The 22820-nt window shown below is 39.9% G+C and overlaps 1 protein-coding gene across 4 annotated transcripts in view; it reads right to left on the reverse strand.

The window, feature by feature from the left end:
• The window catches only part of CHD1 (chromodomain helicase DNA binding protein 1), a 74778-nt gene extending 52419 nt beyond the window's left edge, over nucleotides 1-22359 (reverse strand). For 2 of the 4 annotated variants that reach the window (XM_061152077.1, XM_061152073.1), the window contains exons 1-3: nucleotides 22219-22359; nucleotides 20576-20648; nucleotides 19744-19943 (exon numbers count right to left, since the gene is read on the reverse strand). In XM_061152077.1, coding sequence (XP_061008060.1) covers nucleotides 19744-19796 — 53 coding nt within the window. In that variant the 5' untranslated portion in view covers nucleotides 19797-19943; nucleotides 20576-20648; nucleotides 22219-22359. The remainder of the gene's footprint in view (nucleotides 1-19743; nucleotides 19944-20575; nucleotides 20649-22218) is intronic. The other 2 variants (XM_061152074.1, XM_061152076.1) reach the window with 2 other exon arrangements.
• Between the last annotated feature and the right edge of the window lie 461 nt (nucleotides 22360-22820).

A 22820-nucleotide genomic window follows, 5' to 3' on the forward strand; every position in this document is an offset into this window, starting at 1 on the left:
GCTGAATCACATATTTAAGTCTCTTTCATTAACCTAACAGTTTCCTCTCCCTCTTTTTTCCCCCTGCAATTTATTTTGTGGAATAAATTAGGCAGTTTTTCCTGCAGACACTTCCTGCTTTTCAGATTTTACTAACTGTACTTCTGTGGTATTATTTGACATTTTTCTGTCCCTTGTGTTTCTTATAAACTGTCAGACCTAGAGGCTCAGACTTAATTCAGTTTTCCCTGGCAAGAACATGTTTGAAAAGTTCCTGTGGACCTCTAGTGGAAAAAAAAAAAAAGGAAAAACAATGTTTGGTTGTCTCTTTTTGTGTGAGGTTGTTTGATGTGCGTGCTCATGTTATTTTCAGCCTTATCCCTCCATTACATAGTTCCTCATAAGCCCTACACAAGCTCATCCACTATTTATTTAAAGGCAGTAAAATAGTGATATTGTTATTCTTTACTTACCCATTATATCATTTCTTCACTAATAGGTGGAATATTTATATAATGAGAAATTTTCCCCCATTATATTTGTTAACTTTGAGGTACAGTTCACACAGGAAAGGCATTTTCACTTATTTTTCTTCTTTTTCAGTTTTCAAAATGAGCTAAATTGCTAGCAACCTTTCAAGATAAGACAACCAGTAATGTTCTAAGTCTCACTGAAATTATTTGAAATGTTTTAACAATCCATTATCATCATTAATACCCAAACTGTCCCCTCTTTAGCAAACAGGAAACCCTTTATTACTTCCTGAATCCTTTTCACAAGACCTCAAGTTGTCTTTGACAGCTTCCTCACTTTCTGGTCTGACAAGATGAACCACTCTCATCTTGTGTATTTCTTGCCTCAAACTGTAACATTGATGGCATTTCATCAAAAAGCCTTGCTTCTGTTTATGTTGGAAATTAAATTGCAACCTGAGTGCATTGGTTATTGTTTGTAAGACTTTTTTTTAATGAGTTAGGATATGTGTATTTTTAGAGACAATATATTAAGGATTAATACCAATATTTTCCATTTAAATTTGTACATTTTTTACTTCTTTGATTTTTCTATTTATACATACCATCACTTGGGTTGAGTTTCTTGGTTCCAAATGACAAGAGTAAAATCATTTATTTGTTTTATCTTAGAATACATGTAACAGTTTCAAAATAGTAATACCATTATTATATGGTTACTAAAAGTTAACATTTCTTCACAATTCTTTTTCGCCTTCAGGAATACTCACCCTTACTGTCAAACTATTGCTTTGAAGCCAACTAAAATTGTTTATTTCTGTATGGTCACTAATTTTGTTTAATTAGGGTCATTTGCTTTTACTTCAGTTTTAGGAACTGCTTTTATTCACTTTGATTTAATGTTGCTTTATTAATTTACTTAGCTTCAACTTGAAAGGTACAAAAGCTATAATCCAAAATCTAGCTTTTATCTTTTATCTTTTCTACATCATGACCTTCCTCCCACTACAGTAATTATTTTTTAAGTTTCATTTATTTGTCCTTTCTCAATATAAGCAAATTATAAATAATAGTATTTTTATATTCCTCTTTCACAAATGATTACTAACATATTTATAATCTTAAACAATTGATGCCATATTGTATATACATTGTATCCTGGAGATCATTGTACAACAGGGTACAGTAGATATATTCCCCTTTCCTTTATGCAACTACATATTCTCCATTTTGTAGATAACAGCATAGTTTCAACCTGTCCCTCAAAGATGAACAAATCTTTGATACCACAATGATACAAAAAAAAAAAAACCCCTATGTATCATTTTGCATTTATGACAGTGTACCTTATTCGCTACTTATCAATCAACGTAAACATACCACCTTTGAAGTTTTAAATTTATAATCAGCTAGCAGCCAGATCTCGATTCCAAAATACAAATCCCACTTTAGTAAACTAGGTGTCTTTCAGGAAATGGCGTATTCTAAGGCTGGGAACGCTTTACCCTCTGAGCCACCAGGAAGATAGGAAGGTACCAGATGAACCAAAATAAGCCTGCTGTGCCAAAAAGCAAAATACTAAAAACAAGGAGAACAAAAAAAACAGGATATAGGAGCCAACCTGAAGGGCTTCCACTGGCTGAATCTGATTTGGGCATCAAAACAAACAGTAAAAGATAATTACCTAGTAAATAAAACAGGAATCCTCAAGTTCAGGCTGACGACAGGTAGACAGGGAGATGAAAGACAGATGGCAGGGGGAGGGCTGATAGAATTCTGAATGCCAGCTGGTGATGTGGACAGGGGGTAGTGCTGGAGAGTTACCATTTTGCAATCATCATAGAAAACCCTGATTTGGGCAAAAACACCAAAGTTGCTAAACATGGGGTGGGGGCAGGCTTTGGTGAGATGTTTACACAGTCTCAGAGTACCTTCTTACAAACTGTTTATTAGCTATATTAATGGATAAATTAGAAACTACAGTGGGAAAAAAAGAAGACACTACCCTGTCCTGGTGATCAAAACTAGTATTACCAATAGAGACAGACATACATTATGAGCCTACAGATCTGATACCTTTGTGAAGGACATATTGTCACTCACACAGTCCTCCAGCCAGGGGATGCAAAGCGTAGGGGAGGCCCAGAGTAGGGGAACCAAGTGGAGGGAATGTGTAACCTGGATCAAATCGTAAGTAAACAGGTAAAATCTAGACTGTGAGATACAGTCTATAAAATAACCAGCCTATATGTAGCCTTCAAAATGCTTATGTCAAGAAAGACAAAGAAGAACTGTTCTAGATTAAAGGAGATTAAAGAGACATAACCACCGAATCCAATTTTAGACAGAACCCTGTACTGACAGATGACTGGGATGACTGACAAAACTGGAATACACATTAAACATTAAAGTATATTAACATAAATTTTCCTGGATTTAATTAGTATACGGGGTTTATGTAAGGAAATTCCTTGGCTCTTATATATATATATAGATAGATAGATAGATAGATAGATAGATAGATAGATAGATAGATAGATATACTGAAGTATTAATGCATAAATGGATATAATTTTTGCAACCTACTCTCAAAAACTATTCAGGAAAAATATGTATTACATATAAACATGCATGTATGAAGGGTGAGGATAAAAGGGAATTGTGGCAAAGCTAACAATCAGTGCATGCAGACAGAGAGTACACAAAGGAAGTTCTCAGTACTATTCTTGCATTGTTTCCATAATTTGAAATTAATTCAAAATTAAAATGTTAATAAACAAAAAAAAATTTCTCCAACCCCACAAGTTTTGGTCACTAATATTCAACATTGTGAAATCTCATATTCAAATAATAAAAGCTACAAAGGTGAGGAAGTTTAAAGCTGCAGAAGTCAAATGCATATGAAACAGGCGAGTAAGTAAACATTCAGTGGCATGAAAAAGAAGTATCAAAAATTCAGTCAATAAAACGGCTAAGCTGTACAGGTAGAAATATAAAAACTGCTTAAAGCTTTTCCTTAGGAGATATGAAAAGGTAAAAATACCAAGGAGGGAAGATTAAAGATAACTGCCTACAACAGCTGCCTCAGAAACTGCTAATCGCCTAACTCAGCATGTCTTCTTTTCCTTACTAACAGAAATCTCAAGGTTAAGGTCCACCCAGTATAAAAAGGGTATAGCACAAGCTCCTTGCAGCAAAGTATGTCTACTAGCTAAAAGTTTCAACAAATGAGATATAAGCAGAAATGTTGGGTTGTACTTCCCAGAAGGCTACTCAAGCAGGCTGACTCAGCTAGGAAATGCTCCCTTTTCTTGGCCCTTCTGTTTGCCTTCAAAATTTCCAGCTGTCTGACAGTAGGGAAACTGCTCAAAATTCACATCTGCACAGATTCTTTTCGTATAAAAGTCAACATTCTTTTCCCATACTGCCAAGGTTATGATAAGTCAGTATTCTTAATGACCTGAGTGACCACAAAAAATTAGTACTCTGTTCAGTAAGACATTAAATCCATTTTTAAATTGTTTTTTCAAGTTAAATTTTTAGGAGCTTTAGCACACTATCATCAACAGTGTACTTCCTCATGGGTTCCACATAACTAAAATGTTATGATTCTGTATCTATGGATTAGCTTTGAGAAATGCTTTTCAAACTAACAAACATCAAAATGAACATCCCTCTCTGACTTTGCAATCATGCCTTGGTTCCATCTCATAGGCTTTGGTCACACCTTGAGGGATTTTAATGGCTCACCTTTGTTCTTGGGATAAAATGATTAAAATGTGATCTCTGCCTACCTTTCCAATTTATCTCCCAAACATCTCTATTCTGCACTCTAGGCTCACTAACTTCCTTCAGTTTTGGAATCTGCCACGCCTTCTCACCTCATAGGTCTGGTATAAAGCAGCTCTCCCTACCTGGGAAACTTGTTAATCCCCGTCCTACCTTCCTCCCTAGTTCGAGACCTCTCCCCTCAGGAGTGCATTAGACACCCAGCATGGTACCTGGCACTGAGCGCACTGAACATAAGCTAGTGTGAGCACAGCGGTGTTATACTGAACAACTGCACCCCTACCTTCTGGCACTCTACCTACATATACTCTGAAGATATATTTGTGAGTTAACAAATGGTTAATACCACTTTCTCATTACTTCTTCAATAATAGCATAAGTCTAAGTCTTCCATAGAAACTTTCTTGTTCTTACTTTTGATTTCTCTGTCTCTATTTTTCTCTTTTGGGTTTTTCCTTCCTCCAAGTCATCTAATTTAAAAGTGTTTGGGGGAAAATAATTTTAAGAAGAAACTTTTGTTTAAGAATCAGATGATCTGAAAACACTAGGTCCACTTCCCACATGGTCACAATTGTCTATATCTAAGTAGCACTGGTTCCTTTTGATGGAGGATTTGACCTCCAATTTGGCCAGCTGCCTCCCCTAAACAAATGTCTTATACCTGGACAGCTTCATACATTTACGCTATCGGTTTGGCCCTTTGGCTGTTTCTCATTTATGCTCCAATTAAGACAAAATTTTTAATACCTTTTTATAGCTTTCAAAATATTTTGGTACTGAAACCCATTTTATCCTCACAATAAGAACAAAATGTCCTTGAAGGCACACAGTTTTTATAGACCATTTTTAGAGGAGACAACCCTTCTGAGGACCCAGCAATAAGGAGACTTAACTCTGTAGTCAAATACTAGGTTCTGATCCCAACCCCAGCATCCTGTCTGGAGAGCTTGTATCCTTCCAAAAATCCTGTGCTGCCATGTTTGCTCAGAATTTACTGCTCCAAGTCCCCTTCTGTGCCTGGCAAACCAAAGCTTTCTCTAAAGTTCAGCAGCACATATACTTTTCCCCCTTTGCCCTGTATTATTTAGCATTTTCATGTGTCTGTGGGTAGAAGTGCTTTGGAGTGCAAGTCCATGTTAGCTTAGCCCCGCCTGTGACAGAATAGCAATACCTCCTTTTCTCTATACTCAACTTTATACTCTTATCAGTCCTGTGAACTGAAGAAAATACTAACACCTATACTGGGTACTTAAGAATGATGTATTCTCAAGTGAATAAACAAAGACTCTTGTGTTACAAAGAAAAATAAGCTTTTTTATCACAGATATTGGAAACTAGTCTGTAATGGAACATAAAGGAAGAATGAATAAAATAATGACCTGCTAAGAAAGGGACAGCAGTAGACACTGCTTTCCTATCACCAGATAACCAACAGAAGAAATAGCCCTGCTAAATCCTGGAACAGATAGAAAAATCAAAAGTAAAGCTGGAACTTCCCTGGTGGTCCAGTGGTTAAGACTCAATGCCGTCAATGCAGGGGGCACGGGATCAACCCCTAGTCAGGGAAGGAAGATCCCATGTGCTGCAGAACGACTAAGCCCACACCCCACTGTCACTGGGCCCACGTGCTCCAGAGCCCACGCGCCACAATAAGAGGCCCTGTACCACAGCGAAAGATCCCACATGCCACACGAAGACTTGATGCAGCCAAACAAATAAACGTTCATAACAAATAAACAAAAACAGTAGCACTAATGAAGAAGAAAAAAGACTATATTCAAACATCCTATGCTTCCCTGGTGGCTCAGAGGGTAAAGCGTCTGCCTGCAATGCGGGAGACCTGGGTTCGATCCCTGGGTCGGGAAGATCCCCTGGAGAAGGAAATGGCAACACACTCCAGTACTCTTGCCTGGAAAATTCCATGGATGGAGCAGCCTGGTAGGCTACAGCCCATGGGGTCGCAAAGAGTCAGACACGACTGAGCAACTTTACTTTACTTACGTAAGTTAGACTACCTGTATCAAAGTCTTAGGATCAATGACTTCATTTTAAGAACGCATCCATTTATTTACGTCTTTCTCTCCTAATAAACATTTGCTTTCTAATACATATCGCATTTCCATCCTTTTTTTTTTTTTTAAACTGGTAGAATTTAGATAAATTAAGACTCTGGGGAGGAGGGGAAGAAAAGTTACAGGACACACCAACAGAAGGTAATGGATTTGAGACAGATTATTATAATAGAGGATTGTCTGCCTGACATTTACAGTAATAATTTATGTATTAAATTACAATAAGTAGAACTGTATTTATAATCCAAGAACTGTATTTACTAAAGAACAAGCACCCTGCACTAAATTCTCACTTTATGCCTTCCTCCCACCCCCCCTTAACTACTGCTTAACGTCAAAAACATTCAATAGAACATCTTTGAGAGAGTTTTTGAATGAATTTTTTGACAGACATTTGTGAGGAAATTTGAGACTAACTTGACAGTATTCTGAAATTTGACTTATTTTCTTCTAGCCTCCTAGCCCTTTTGTCTCATTATATTTATATATGTACACCCACATTTTTTCTGCTGGGAAAAACTGATGGCAAGAGAAGGGGGTGATAGAGGATGAGATGGTTGGATAGCATCACTGACTCAATGGACATGAGTTTGAGCAAACTCAGGGAGATAGTGAAGGACAGGGAGGCCTGGCGTGCCACAGTTCATGGGGTAGCAAAGAATCAGACACAACTTAGTGACTGAACACTACCACCCATTAGATAAGCCTCAGGTTTCTACCACACGGAAGTAATAAACATACTTACCGATTACTGCGAAGATCTTAAAAAAATGTAAAGCATAATATCTGACCTATACCAGGAGCTCAATGCTGCTGCTGCTAAGTCGCTTCAGTCGTGTCCGACTCTGTGCGACCCCATAGATGGCAGCTCACCAGGCTCCCCCGCCCCTGGGATTCTCCAGGCAAGAACACTGGAGTGGGTTGCCATTTCCTTCTCCAATGCATGCAAGTGAAAAGTGAAAGCAAAGTCGCTCAGTCGTGTCTGACTCTTAGCGACCCCATGGACTGCAGCCCACCAGGCTCCTCCGTCCATGGGATTTTCCAGGCAAGAGCACTGGAGTGGGCTGCCACTGCCTTCTCCAGGAACTCAGTATTAATAGCTATTTTAGAATTTAAAAAATGATTTTTTTTTTTTTTTTTGAGTTCAAGATCAGAATCATTATTTCAAAATTTGTTTCAGGTGTTCTTTGCACTGTCATAATTTTAAGTATAAATACATAAACTGTCTATGAGTAAAGCCTGTAGAAATACTAACATTTTCAAAACAAACTGATTTTTTTTTTTAAAGGGGAGGAGGGAGACATGGTCATTACTAACTGGTGCTATGTACCAAACACTGGGTTCTTGTCTCATCCTTTCCTTTTCAAATAATAAAGAAGCTGAGGTTCAGAGAAGCCTAAGTGAAGAAACAAATACTAATATTATGAAGAATTGAAAGAAAATTCAGAAAAATGAAAGCCACTAAATTCTTAGGATGATACAAATTGTTTTAAAATAAAAATCCTTTGTGTGCCATATGTATGCTGTCTGCTTGCCCCTATCACTTACCTAGCGTCCACTGTGCTTGCCCTTTGGTATTACATAACTGGCACTCCAGTGTAAAATGGCAATGCACCCAGCTAAAGATTTCCCAGTATCTCTTTCAGCTAGGTGTGGCCATGTGAACAGGTTTTGGCCAAGGGATTACTGCTAGAAGTGACATGAAATTTCTACACCTTAACCTTAAGCATTAACTGGCTTGCCTTATACCCTCCCCACTCCCATCCATCTTCTTGTTGGCAATCACTGGGGCAAGATAAGCCATATTTTACATATAACAAAGCTGTCCCACTAGCCAGAGCACCTGAATAATCTCAAGGGGTAGAGCTTAGTCACTTGATAATAATTTAATTATTGGAAAAAAAAAGTAACTATTTTTGAGACCCTGGACTCTGAAAACTCTAGTATATATCACCTTAAATGGTTCCCTAATTTGCTACAATGTTTTTGCAATAAGCACTTTCGAAATAAGATCTGTACACAGATAATGTGAATTCATTTGTTCATCTCTTCAACTAACAAGTATTGAGCAAGAGTCTCTAGTAAAGGACAAAATGCCATGGGAAAAGTAAAACTTGTGAGAATCAGAGATATAAGGACAAAGTTGGGGAGGGCGGCAGGATAATATCGGTTCCTGATCCAGGAACTGGAGGTAGGGCAAATGAGACTAGGGGCAAGGCTTCAGGGAGGGGGCAACTTTAGAGCTGGCTATTGGTGTATTCCCATACTTTCCCTCTAGAAAACACTTCCTCTCTGAAGCAACTGATAAAATTTCTCACTCTTTAAGATTACTCAAAAATATCCTATCCTTCATGTGAAAGTGAAAAGTGAAAGTGAAGTCGCTCAGTCGTGTCCGACTCCTTGCAATCCTGTGGACTGTAGCCTAATGGGCTTCTCAGGCAAGCATACTGGACTGGGTTACCCTTTCCTTCTCCAGGGGATCTTCCCAACCCAGGGATCGAACCCGGGTCTCCCGTATTGAAGGCAGACCCTCTCCAATTTCTCCAGGGATAAATCATTGCTCCAGCCCATGTGTTCACAATATTTTGCTAATATGTTACTAATAATTCCTTCACAATTATCACAATTATGCTTATACATGTATCTCTCTTCTAGCTACATCCTGGAATTCATTAAGTTGGGGCCTGTAGTTATTTTTATAGACCATTATCCACTTCAACAGGCCTAGAGAAACAATATGGAAGTTAGCAGATACTGAGTACTTAAAAAAATTTTTTTTTTTTTTTTTTAAATTAGAGGTCAAAGACTTTCAAACTTTTGGGGGCATGACTTACATGATACATTTTATATAATGATGCAGCACACACATGTAACATAACAAAAGTTTGATGAAATAATATTCTACAAAAAAACACTATTAGTTTATATTATCTTTCATTTAAAAATCCAATTATGATACTCTAATGTGTTTCAACTCACTATTTAAAATATATTAGCCTAGAAGAAGTCACTTAAAAATGAGAAGGGTTCACCTAGATGCTAACTAAGATCAGACCACCTTTAAATTCTATAAAATTACATTGTATTAAAATGTTATCCTCCATATCCTTTAGTACAGGCCATAAAATAATAATCAAAATTTGAGAAACTCTGTGAAGTATTCATCCCCATGGGTCTGAAAACCAGTTAACGCCTTTGTTAGGGACTAAAGGACAAACACAACAGCTCCTTTTAGCATTCTACATTACCAACCCAAAACAAAATTCTATCAGAAAGTAAACTCAAAGTACAGTATTATTCTTAAAGTCTCTAACTGAAAAAATGAGAATAAAACTGCCAGAAATAAATGCTAAGAAAGATAACATTTAGCAAGACTAACTTCAAAGATGACCAAGTTTAGTTATGCTAAATCTGAGATAAAGACAGTAAACTCAAAAGTTTCTCTAGTAAGCATTCAGGAATCAGATGAGAAATAAAGATTATGTATACATAGATGTCAAAGTTATTAAACAACAGTTTCACAAAACACATATGAAATGTGTTACAATATCAATGTGATAAAACCCTCCTATTATTTATAACTATAACCAGTAGGCAAAACTTAATGACATTTACTGGAGAAGGAAATAGCAACCCACTCCAGTATTCTTTCTTGGGAAATCTCAGGAACAGAGGAGCCTGGTGGGCTACAGTCCATGGGGTCACTGAGAGTCAAGCAAGGACAGAGCCACACAGAGCACAAACACAAGAACCGTCTTTTCTGAGGGAATTTAGGTTCATTTAACTCTTTCCCATCAGCCCTGTTTCCTTCACATGAAAGTTCTTCAGCTTAATGTATTGCCTTGTAACACTGTCTTTCTTGGGTATAAAAAATTACTCTTTGCTTTCTGCCAAAGTCTGTCAAAACATCTTTACCACCATAAAAGTCACATTACAAAGACTTTTAACATGCATAAAATTTAAATCTACCAGGGTTTTAAATGACAACTCAAAAACAAACAAAACCCACAAAAGTTCATTCTGATACTGGGCTTGATGACATACAGATTAACCATTTGTTTTATGATCAAACTTCCCTGTCTCCTATGTTTGAAGAGCTGCAAACTCTCCTTGCATTTACCATACCCAACTCAAACATTGAAGGCTTAGGTCTGTCTCTTTCTCAACTTTAAGCTTTAGAAAAGAATCTCAAATTTTAGCATCTTTTGGTATCCATCACATAGTAGTTGCTCAATAATCCAAACTAAATAACTATCTAAGTAGAGAACTGTATTTCTAAAAGCAGTAACAGGAGAGATGTGAAATAGCTAATAGGAACGGTTTTCATCAGAAAAGAGCTCTCCACTACATTTGTGCTTTATGCCACAGCTCTGGTACTGTAAACAGTGGATCCCATAAGCCAGTACTGCTTAGCCAGAACTATGTGTCTGCATTTTAACCTCAATCACTGAGATCTCAACCTATCCACACTGAAGAAACTTTCAAATTCAGTTAAACATTTATTTAAAGTTGACTTCCAAGCAGTCACCTCATATCACAATGATAGATAATATATTCGTAATAATAAACAGCAATTTTCTCAGTCATTAAAACGTAAGAACTTAACTCTGCTACAAGAGACACCTAGAGTCTCTTTGAAACCAGTAGGTCTACCCAGCTCATTCATGTGGAAAATACAGTCCCTCCTCATGGGTGTCTCTTAATACATGCAGTGTTTATTCAGCAAGGCTTCCTTTTATCCTCCTTCTTCCACTTGGGACTAAACTATACAAAACATTCAGTGAGACAATAAACAAACCTCAGGTAAAGAACTGAAAGCTAAGATGTCCAACACATTCTCTGTTCTAGGGAACTTGCACTTCTTTATTGTGGGGACCCTGACCCTTGTGAAAACCTTCCTCTCCATCTCGATTAATATACACCATTTGTTCTTGCCTTTTCAAATCACAGCATTTCTTGTCACTGTTAAGATTACAGAAGTTTCAAAACTCCATAAAAACTTCCCATACAGCCCATCTCCTCAGTCCAGTAATTTGCCCAATTTCTTTTTCTTTCACCTCACTTGCATGCCTATACAACACCACGAGTCTGAGTCTTTATTGTGTATTTAAACTTGGCTACTGGGCTTCCCTGGTGGACAGCTGGTAAAGAATCCACCTGCAATGCAGGAGACCTGGGTTCGACCCCTGGGTTGAGGAAATCCCCTGGAGAAGGGAAAGTCTGCCCACTTCAGGATTCTGGCCTGGAGAATTCTGTGGACTGTATAGTCCATGGGGTCACTAAGAGTCGGCCACGACTGAGTGACTTTCACTTCACTTCACTTCATTCCATTATTACCTCTAGATCAAAATAATCTTTCTTCAACTTAATTTATAATTTCAAAACATGGCAAGATACTAAATGACTAAATATAAACAGTTTCATATCTTTGTGTATAAATTTGATATGCCTATACAACTTCCCTGGTGGCTTAGACAGTAAAGCATTTGCCTACAATGCAGGAGACCCGGGTTCAATCCCTGGATCGGGAAGATCTCCTGGAGAAGGAAATGGCAACCCACTCCAGTATTCTTGCCTGGAAAATCCCATGGACGGAGGAGCCTAGTAGGCTATAGTCCATGGGGTTGCAAAGAGTTGGACACAACTGAGTGACTTCATTTTATTTTTTCATACATCTCCTTGGGAATTTTGTTTAATCGAAATTTCTGATTCAGTAGACCTCAGACACACAGGACAACTTTTAGGGTGAAGGTATCATTCTGTGTGGTACTGGGGTGGAGGATAAATGATTCTGTGCATTTGTCAAAACCCATAAAACTGTACATCACAGAGTAAATGTAACATATACAAGTTTAAAACAGAAACCCATGTAATTGAGGATGAAATGTAAACTGATAAATCTAACTTTTTTACAAATTTATGACATAACCACACTGAAGGGGATGAAAGTGAAAGTTGCTCAGTTGTGTCGGACTCTGCGACCCCATGGACTATACAGTTCACAGAATTCTCCAGGCCAGAATCCTGGAGTGGGTAGCCTTTCCCTTCTCCAGGGGATCTTCCCAACCCAGGGATCAAACCCAGGTGTCCTGCATTGCAGTTGAATTCTTTACCAGCTGAGCCACACGGGAAGCCCACTGAAGGGGATAAACAAGAACAACGTTAACTTGAATAGTAAGTTTGGAAACAGTGTTCTGACTTGAAACCATAAGGCTATATACAACAGGAACTGTACACAAGACACTGTATTTTGCTGGTAAATTTGCTTCTTTTGGGGGTACGGCCTAAAACTACTAGTCAGTACTTCATTTGTATACTAAGGTTGGGGTGTATGCATGGTGGATGGTAGACAGTGGGAGCAAGGTTTTTACTACAGACGGAAGTTACAAAGGTACAAAAAAGGAGGGTTAGGAAGAATCCTGCGTATAGGATCAGAGTTGGAGACAAGAGTCCTAATTCACGTTTATCTTACTATGCACACAGATGGACAGATATAGAAGCAACTATAGACACACATGGTTTAACATATATATACATACATGGATTGATATAACCTAGCTCTGTCTGCTCTGTCCACTGAGAGGGCCTAGAAGCAGTGACACCTGAGAAGCAACTCAGCACCCAAATCGTGGTTTCTAACATCCTCTTCTCCAATAAAAAGGGACCAGGGCTCTTTGGGGAAATGGCTGATTCTAGGACAAAAGAATGGGAGGGTATAAAATGAATACAGAGGACAACTTGAAAGAGTTCCCAAAGGGCAAGGCGAAAACAATTTAGACAGTAAAATACTTACTGGATTATAATTCAAAGTATAAAATATACATGTCCACGGTTATATAAGTGGATAATGGAATTAATGAGGGAAAAATTACTTCTTTATAGAAGAATTCCATTTAATATTAGGTAGATAGTAGACACTCCCCTCCTTGGTGACTTAGTAAAGAATCTGCCTGCAGTGTGGGACACCCGGGTTCGATACCTGGGTGGGGAAGATCCCCTGGATGAGGGCATGGCAACCCCCTCCAGTATTCTGGCCTGGAGAACCCCATGGACAGAGGCGGCTGGTGGGCTGCACCCACGGGGTCGCACCGAGTCAGATGTGACTAAGCATAACAGACACTCCCTTCCCGTAGGAGGCAGGACTTAATTCTCACCCACCTGGCCAATCACCACACCCCTTGAGAGTGGGCTAGACATACTGACTTACTTCCAAAGAATATAGAATGGAAAGGGAAAAACAGTAACTTCATAGTGAAGAAACCTGGCAAACACTATCTTGGCCAAGTGATAAAGGTTAATTAACATCATCAGTAATAACAAGTGGATAGTATGCTCCCCACATAATGTGACAAGCAGAGCATTTCATCTCCACTGACACTCTCTCTAAAAACTGGTAACTGATAACCCTATTTTAACCTTTTAACCTAACAAAAAAATCAGGGAAATTCAAATTGGGGGACATTCTACAGGATACCTGGCCAGTAGTTCTCAAAACTGATAGAAAAAATTAAAGAAAGGCTTAGAAACTTTCACAGATGAGAGAACATTGGGGAAAGTTAACAACTAAATGCAACATGGTATCCTGGATTGAATCCTGGAATAAAAAGAAGGCATTAATTGAAAAACCAATAAAATCCAACTAAAGTCAGGAATTCAGTTAATAGTTTCTGGGTTTTGTTTTGTTTTTAAGACTTTAAAGTGGCTATAAATCTGGTTCCCCCTTCTGGATAGTGGGAATCACAGTACTGTATACATCACAGGAGTTCTGGAAGGATGAGTTAAGATAAACTCATGTAATGCACTATGCACATACACCATGGCTCAGTCAGAGTAAGAGCTCAATAATTATCAGTTGACATTATTATTGCTTCTAGAGAAATGAAATGTACCCTGCTTCTTGCTTGCATGCCTTATGACACAGCTATCTGGGGGTTCTGAGAAAACAAAAAGCATGTGTAGTAACATCAATAATAACAAGTAACAAGGTGGTAAATGACTCCATGCAAACAGCTTCATACATAATACATACCTAATATAAATATATACATAATAAATAATAAATAAATAAGTAATAAATAATATATAACTTAATATAAATACAAATCACCACGGAATCTTGTTAAAAAGAAAATTCTGATTCAGTAGGTCTGGGATGGAGCCCAAGGTTGAGCATTAAAAACAAGCTCCCAGGTGATGCCAATGCTGCTAGACCAAGAACCACAACTGGAACTATAACTTTTTACTTCTGTAATGTTTTAAACTTTTTCAGAAAAAATGTAAAAAAAGTTTTCTCCAACAATTCTTTATATCGTCACCACAAATACTCATATTTTTCAACAGAGAACTGTACCAACTATAATCCACAAGTCACCAATATCTTAAATAAGCAATGACTTAAGCAGCATAAAAAAGGAGCAACTACACGTCAGTATTTGCCCCTACATGATTTCACACCAATGAGGATAAAAGTAACATCACTGAAAATCAAATCACATACAATTCTCTTATCTTTGCCAATTAAAAATTAGTCTAAATATATTAAAGTAACATAGATTAACCACAATCTTACAAGTTCTGTCAATTCTGTTTGAAGAGAGAGAAACATATTATCAAAGCTCCTAACAGTTTGAATTTTCAAAGCCTACGAAATGGCCTGAGATGATCTGAGATTCAGCAGCATGTATTAACAACTAATGCAACATGGCACCCTGGATTTCCCTTATACCAGATACACGAGGGGAAAAAAAACTAGTAGGAAAAGATGGGGGGAAAAAATTATATATATATATATATATATACACTGAATCAAGAAATAGGGATTAGCAAAAAAAAGAGAGACATAAAAAAGTCATACTTTCCTACAATTAATGTTGTTTAGTTGCTAAGTCACGTCCAATTCTTTTGTGACCCCATGGACTGCAGCCCGCCAGGCTCCTCTGTCCATGTGATTTCCCAGGCAAGAATTCTGGAGTGGGTTGCCATTTCCTCCTCCAGGGGATCTTCCTGATCCAAGGATCGAACCAGGGTCTCCTGCATTGGCAGGTGGATTCTTTACCACTGAGCCACTAGAGAAGCCCAATTAATGATGTCATAGTTAACTTCAAAAACTGGTTTAACGCAATGACTGCAAACCATTCTGACTTTGTGACTGCACATTTTCCTGTCTTCCTTAAAATGCTTCTTTGCAGAAACTTTTGAAATTTAAGAATAAACTGATCCTTTTTTAAAAAATGCTGAGGTAACTTCGAACTAAGCTTAGGAAACACCATTTTATTGCCTTTAAAAAGTATTCAAATTCATTTACAAGAACTTATTTTCATGGCAAGAAATCTTTCTGGTATGTGTATACATAAAAGCAATGCTTACAAAAATGGCATCACATAGTAGTCTTTAAAAAGACACTAACAGATATTTGGTGAGATATGTGGCCTTGTGTTCAAATTAACTGACTTGGTGCTCTTTAAATTTAACAGGTCATTTAGACTAACCTGGCTTTTTTCTCAAAGCGTCTAAAATGTCTTTGAGAGACTCTGAATTTCTAAAACTGAGATTTTCACTTAAAATATTTCCATTGATCATATTTCCTACTGAGGAAACACTTTAAAAGTTGAGATCCAAAGATTCCTGAAGCATAATACAATGAAAATATTTTGAATAAGCCAAGGATATTTAATTATAACAGAGTTCCTCTAATGTAAAGTGTACACACATATACATTTAAAACTTATTTATAAGTATGGTAAATCAAACACTGAGAATGCTATAAAAAGGTATACTGTATCAAGGAAAAGAATTCTTGGACTTCCCCAGTGGTCCAGTGGTTAAGAATACACCTACAAATGCAGGAGACGCGGGTTCGATCCCTGGTCAGGGAAGATTCCACATGCTGAGAGGCAACTAAGCCTATGTACCACAGCTACCGAGCCCAAGCGCCACGACTGCTGAAGCCTCACATCCTAGAGCCCATACCTCCCAAGAGAAGCCGGCACAGCGAGAAGCCTGCACACAGGGTCAAAGAGCAGCCCCTACTCGCCACAACTAGAGAAAGCCTGCACACAGCAGCAAAGACCCAGGGCAGCCAAAAATAACAAATAAATACAATTTAAAAAAAATTCTTTTAGAATCAGGTCAACATCACATAGCTCAATTATCAGCTCTGGATCAATTCTAAGTAGTTAAGACCATCATAACACATCACCAAAATTTCCTTCACTCTGTAATAATTTTTCATGAGCACACTATGTAAGGTGATTAAGATAAATCCTCAATTTTACATGAACTTTACATTATTGAAAATCTAATCTGTAGGCAAGCATCTTCTGAGTATTAAACATTTATCAATCATTCAAAAATCAGCAAAATGTAACTATATATTTCTGGTCTTTACCCACAAATCTATCTGTGGAGCAAATCATCATTATAGATAACCTTAAGATTAAAAAATGTCTAACCAGGATTTGAAATATTTCATTCCAAATAACAACAAATTCACATAGCAGAGAACTGATTCTTTGAAATCTTTCAATAGTTATCTTCAGAAAGCTTAACTTCAGTTATACAACAAACATTGCCCTAACTTGAAACTGAGGTACAGGTGCATCCTGACCCACATTTCTTAGTAAATAAGTTTCAAAGCTGTCAGTTATAACATAGCTAAACAGACATTCCCCTGTGTATTCTTCTTCCTTTCTGTCAATGGTTACAGAAAGGTTTTCACATGAAAAGAAGCAAACACTTCTGAGTAGAAAATTATACCAACTAAAAATGCCAAACAACTTTCTGCCTAATTCTACTTCATTTCATAAATTTCCACAAAGGAAAAGAGGAACTCTGAAGCAAAAATACATGTAAAAACTTCTAGCCAATAACAATCAAACTGTTTAACATATATTGATTTTAAAAGCAAAAATATTTCTCCCTTCATCATTTTATATTAATATTCATAGTTACAGTAACTTTTGTTTTTTGCAAGAAACTCCCTGTATCTATAAAGTTCACCTCATCACTCTTAACTAGGCACAATCTCTCTCCTCTGTACTGCCTTGTTATGAAAACTTTTGGTGTGGGGGCGCTGAGGCTTAGTAACAGTAAAGCAAAGCAAAGTGACCTAACAGCAGTAAGGAAGAAAATGAAAGGAAAACATAGGCAGGTCTCCCTTCTGCTGATAAACACCACGGCAGTTCGTTGCAACAACTAGATAACTTGACAACCACAATTCTCAGAAGTACATAAAACTTATATGGTAGAAATAATGACTGAGAATAATTAGAGAATATACTTTGTGATTATTTAAAATAAGTACGCACTGCAAAAATTCCTTTAAGCAAATTTGACTTTACAGGGTTTAACTTTTTTCATCTCTACAATATCAAATTTTATTTACAACTCTCCCTTTGCTTTGCATACAGCAGCAAAATACACAGAAAATCACTGGAAGAGGCAAGGGTTCAGTATGTGTTATGTGATCTCTCTATATATTCAACTAGAAAATTTACTCTCAAGAGTCTTATTTGCTATTTCATGGGTAGTTAGGCTGTGTTTCCTCTAGATACTTCTACCTATTAACCATTTCATTGTTCACTAATGAACAAGAGAATGTGGACGTGACTCTCCTATTCACTTACTACAGTCAATTTACCTGTAGAGATCTGAACCAAAGCTGAAATACAAAGGTCTTCTATTTTAACCCCTCAACTCCGGTGCTTCCAGTTATATTACACTGTTAAATACTTTGTATATTAAGTAGCAGAATGATACTTCAACATTATTCCATTTCACTCTCCTTATTTTGCAGTTCAGAAATCATTCAGAGAACTTAAGCTAGCACAGAGACAGGGTCAACTCAGGGTGTGTTAACTCCTAAGACCAATACTTGTCCTACTAAATAATAATTCTTTCCATAACTGCTCCTTTTTTTTTCTATGATGTTCCTGTTATTCAGACAGTTAGCCTTTCAAACTGATAAAGTACACCTAGCATAACCAGAAAACCCCAAGTGAAGTGAAGTCGCTCAACTGTGTCCGACTCTTTGCAACCCAACAGGCTCCTCCGTCCATGGGATTTTCCAAGCAAAAGTGCTGGAGTGGGTTGCCATTTCTTTCTCCAGGGGATCTTCCTGACCCAGGGATTGAACCCGGGTCTCCCACATTGTAGGCAGAGGCTTTACCCTCTGAGCAACCCCAAGCCTCAAGTCAAATACATATACCATTGCTTTATTTTCTATCCAACATTTTTCTGAGGCCGTCTTAACTGCCAAGGCTTTCCTGTTCCTTGTCCTTCACATTTCTCCATTAAATAATGTTTCAGTTATGTATTATTCTATGTTATAAAAAATGTGATGCTGATTTGGAGTGCTCTTTATATCAGGAAATATTTTAAGACCTTTAAATACAGCATCTCATTTAATCTTCAACTTTAAATAAGAAAAATAATACTATAATGCCTATTAGGTACAAAAACCAAAGCTTCAGAGAGGTTAAAAAAATCTGTCGTTATTCACAAAGCTAATAAGTACAATTGGGTAAGTAATCAGGCAGTCTGACCCCAATGTCCATATTCTTGATCTCCCTATATGATAAGTCTATATAATTACATGGATTGCATTATGAACACAGACAGTAACTTAAAATTTGGGTGCTACAGAAGAATTTTAAAGGTTTTTGCATTTGAAGAGGTTTCTTACACATTAAAATAGCTTAAGGCAGCTTACGCTGATAAATCCTATCTTCTTTGTAAAGACATGGCCCAAATAAGAACTCTTAGCTCATTCATATATAATTAAAACTCATATTTGAAAAAATAATTGGGGAGGAGGGCTGCAGCACCACTTTAACAAATATATAGATCAGAAATGTTCAAAAGAACCTTTGTAGTGATAGGAATGTCTTCTACTCTGGTCTCTCCATCTCAGTAGCCACTAGCCACGTGCGACTGTTCAGCACTTGAAATGTGTCTAATGTGACTGAGTACTGAATTTTGAAATGTTTTGTAATTTTCAAATTTAAATAGCCACATATGAGTATTGACTATTACAGTGGACAGCACACACATGGAAGACAAAATGTCAGAAAAAAATAGGTAAAGAAATTCTTATTGCTTTTATTTGGAGAATGCAGTTAATAGTCATATCAATTTAAATGTCTTCTTTTACTTGCTCTAGTCTCAATTATTACACCAAATAATATAAACCTTCAAAGAGATTTAAGTATCCCAATCTTTCTACATCTAAATTTTCCTTTGTGTATCTCAACGGAAAAAATAGTTAAAATCTGTATTTTCAACAAAGCATCATTTATTGGAAACTTTTTTACTGTGTGGGAAGTTAAGAGTGAATCTGAATCTGAAAACTCTGCCACCTATTAGAAAAGCTAAAAATTACAGTCACATAAGTTTTAAGTTGTTTTCATAATACTTGGTAATAACATGCTTACCTTGATTCTCCACTACTGTTTTTAACACTTTCTTCATCACTGTGTCCATTCATTGTAAATATCAAGAAGTTTTAAAATAAAATATAAATCTTCCCAGTTTAAAAGATGAGTATAAATACTGACTCCTCTTTGAATATTAAAAATTCACAGATGAATTTTCTTCAATATTCACAGGTTTCCTAGGACCCTTTTTGACTCACCTAAAAAAAAAAAAAAAAAATATTCAGTGAGAAGAAAATTGCCTGTAGAGAAAAACACTGAAGAAGCCTATTTAGAATTTACACAAATTTACCTAGGCCAATTAGATTAGATGTGGCAAGGAAGGGGTAGGGATCTTTTTCTCAAAATACCTAGGCTTCTATTAACTACATTCTTGACTACTTATTAGAATTTAGCACACCACTGCTTATTTTTGACAGAAGACATGAAAATGCTTGTGGAGTGACAGAACTTTCAGACCAAGTGCAACTGTGTGTGTGTAGTATACACCACACATTATGGCCAGATAACTAAAGCAGAGTGGTAGTAGGTAACATCTATCTAAATTCCAAAATTAGAAAAAAGGACTCTTAATAGATACTTGGTCAAACAAATAAGGCCGGGGGGGGGGGGGTGGGGGTGGGGGGGGTGGGGTGGGGGTGGAGGGGGGGGGTTTGGGGGGGTTACTGTTAATCCAGCACTGATTCCTATCACCAAGGGCTTCATACACTAGAGTGAGGGGAAAGTTTTGAAATTGCTCACATAAGAATAGGAGAGTAAAAGTGTATCACATAATCTGTGCAAAAAAAAAAAAGTACAAAGTATCAAAATAAATATGTTCTTTCACATTTACCGGTAAGTTAAATAGCGGAGTTTTATGTTTCAATAATACAACATGTATCCAGTTCGGACGTGCAGAGATTCTACTGGAGGGAAAAAAAAAAAAAAGGTATAGGATAAACACTATGTTGTTTTTTTTTTTTTTTTTAAGTAAAAGGTTACGGGGCAGAAATCGCAGACTAAAGAGCCAACATTTCCACCTTTCAAAATACCAGCACAACACTGGAGAGTCACCTACAAGCCAACCACGAATAAACAAAGGAGATCTCTGGCAGGGGAGGGAGAGGAAGAAGCGGGGGGAAGGAGACGTCAGATCCTTCCCCAGCCAGAAAGTACCGACGGAGACGGGCGGCTGAGAGCAGAGCTGTCCCTCCGACCTCAGCACACAGAACTGACTCCTACGATTATTTCCATTCCGCAAGGAAAAAAAAAAAAAAGAGGGGAAACAGGCTGCTGCCAACTTGATCACCGCAAACTCTGCAACGAGATCGCGGTTTTTTCATTCCCCAGGGACTACAGTCCCGTCGACTTCGCAGCAGCAAACTGTTAACCCCGCGCCCCACTAAAAAAAAAAAAAAAATTATTTCACGCAACACTCGTTCCTCAGGTTAAAGATGAAGGCCACCAGGCCAGAGAGCTTCCCTATTAAAACGATCAGGTCTTTAAAAGAAAAAAAAAAAAAAAAAAAAAAATCTGGGCACTCTGGCAAACTGCCTCTTTCCCGAAAGTCTCTCTTCGCTGAGGAAAAACAAAAGTTCACTTTTCCTTCTTTCCTTTTCACGTTTGCCCCCCCCCTCAAAATGGCTTTTCTCCGGTACTTTCTAACTTCCTTTTTCCTCCCCGTCTTCCTTTCTGCGCGGTCGAGTCCTCATGCCGAGACCCTCCACGCTCCATGAGGCTCCCGGGCGCCCGCGGCCCCCGCCGGCCCTCCACACCGCGCGACGCCACCGCTTCCCCTCAGCCCGTCGCCCTCGCCGCGGCGCCCGTCCTCCACCCCGGCCTCTCCACGGACGCTTTCCTCCGGCTAAGTTTTCCAAGCGGGACTCGAGCGGAGCCTGGAAACCTCCCTCCCTGCGCCGTCCGCAGCCGCTCGGCTCCCTTCAGCCTGCGCCCCCCGATCCCGGGGCGCACCCCCACAAGTCACCCACCCCTCATGCTGGTCCCGGGGTCTCCCCCTTCCCGCCTCAAACTTCCCACACGCCCGGCCCGCGTCCTCCCCGGCGCGCTCGGGCCGGGCCCCCTCCCCCCGCCGGGCCCGCTCCCCACGTGCCGGGAAGGAGCCCCGGTGGTGGCGGCTGGACCCACGCCCCGGCCGGGCGCGCCGCTCGCGCCTCGCGGCCCGGCCGGCCCTGCGCCGACGGAGGCCGGGGCTCGACCGCCAGCTGCACACGCCCGCCCGCCCGGCTGGCCGGCCGGCCCGGAGGATGCGCGCTCTGCGGCGCCGGCCTGCGCTCGCCGCTCACACGCCCCCCTGCGCGCCCGGGCCGCTCCGCCGGCCCTCGCGGGCGCCCCCCGGGCCTGTGCCCACGGCGTCCCGGCCCGCTGGGCCGCCTCCGCCCGGGCACCCGCCCCCCCGCGCCGAGCCCCGGCCCTCGGCCGGGCCAGCTCCCGTCCCTCCCTGCCACATCCCGACCCGCCCGCCACCCCCTTTCTTACCGGTAGGGCGTGCAGGCTTGGCGGGGCGGAAGGAGCCGACTGGAGAGGCGGCCTCCCCGGCGCCCGGGCCCCGCGGTCGGCGTCCTCAGGGCTCCGGGGCGTGTGTGGGCTGGGGGGGGGGGGGGGGTGCGGCGGTAAAGCAGCAGTCCGCGAGGAGGGGAGAGGGGGAAGGGGAAGGACGTGGAGGGGAAGGGAAAGCCCCGGCGGCCGGCTCCGACGCGCCGCGATCCCCCTGCAGAGCGGCTCCAACAATCAATTCATTATCGAAGCACCGAACAACTGCGAGAGCCAGCGAAAGCGACAAGTAAGCAGCGACCGTCTTCCCCGCGGCCACGCGCGCGCGCCCACTCCCGCTGCTTATCGGCTCCCGGCCGCCGCCATGACGCCGAGAGAGCGAGCGCAACCGTCTCCGTCGTAGCCGCCGCCGCCGCCGCCGCCACCGCCACCGAGGTCGCCGTCGCCTCCGCCTCCCCGCGACGTAAGCGACTCTGCTCACTCCCCTTCCCCACCGGGCGCGAGGCGGGCTGGCGGGCGGGCACGCGCACGCTCAACTCCACCGGCCGGCTGGCTGGCGCGTGCGCGCGCGCGGAGATAGGTGGGGC

The sequence above is a fragment of the Dama dama genome, chromosome 9 (assembly GCF_033118175.1).
Source record: "Dama dama isolate Ldn47 chromosome 9, ASM3311817v1, whole genome shotgun sequence".
NCBI lineage: Eukaryota > Metazoa > Chordata > Mammalia > Artiodactyla > Cervidae > Dama > Dama dama.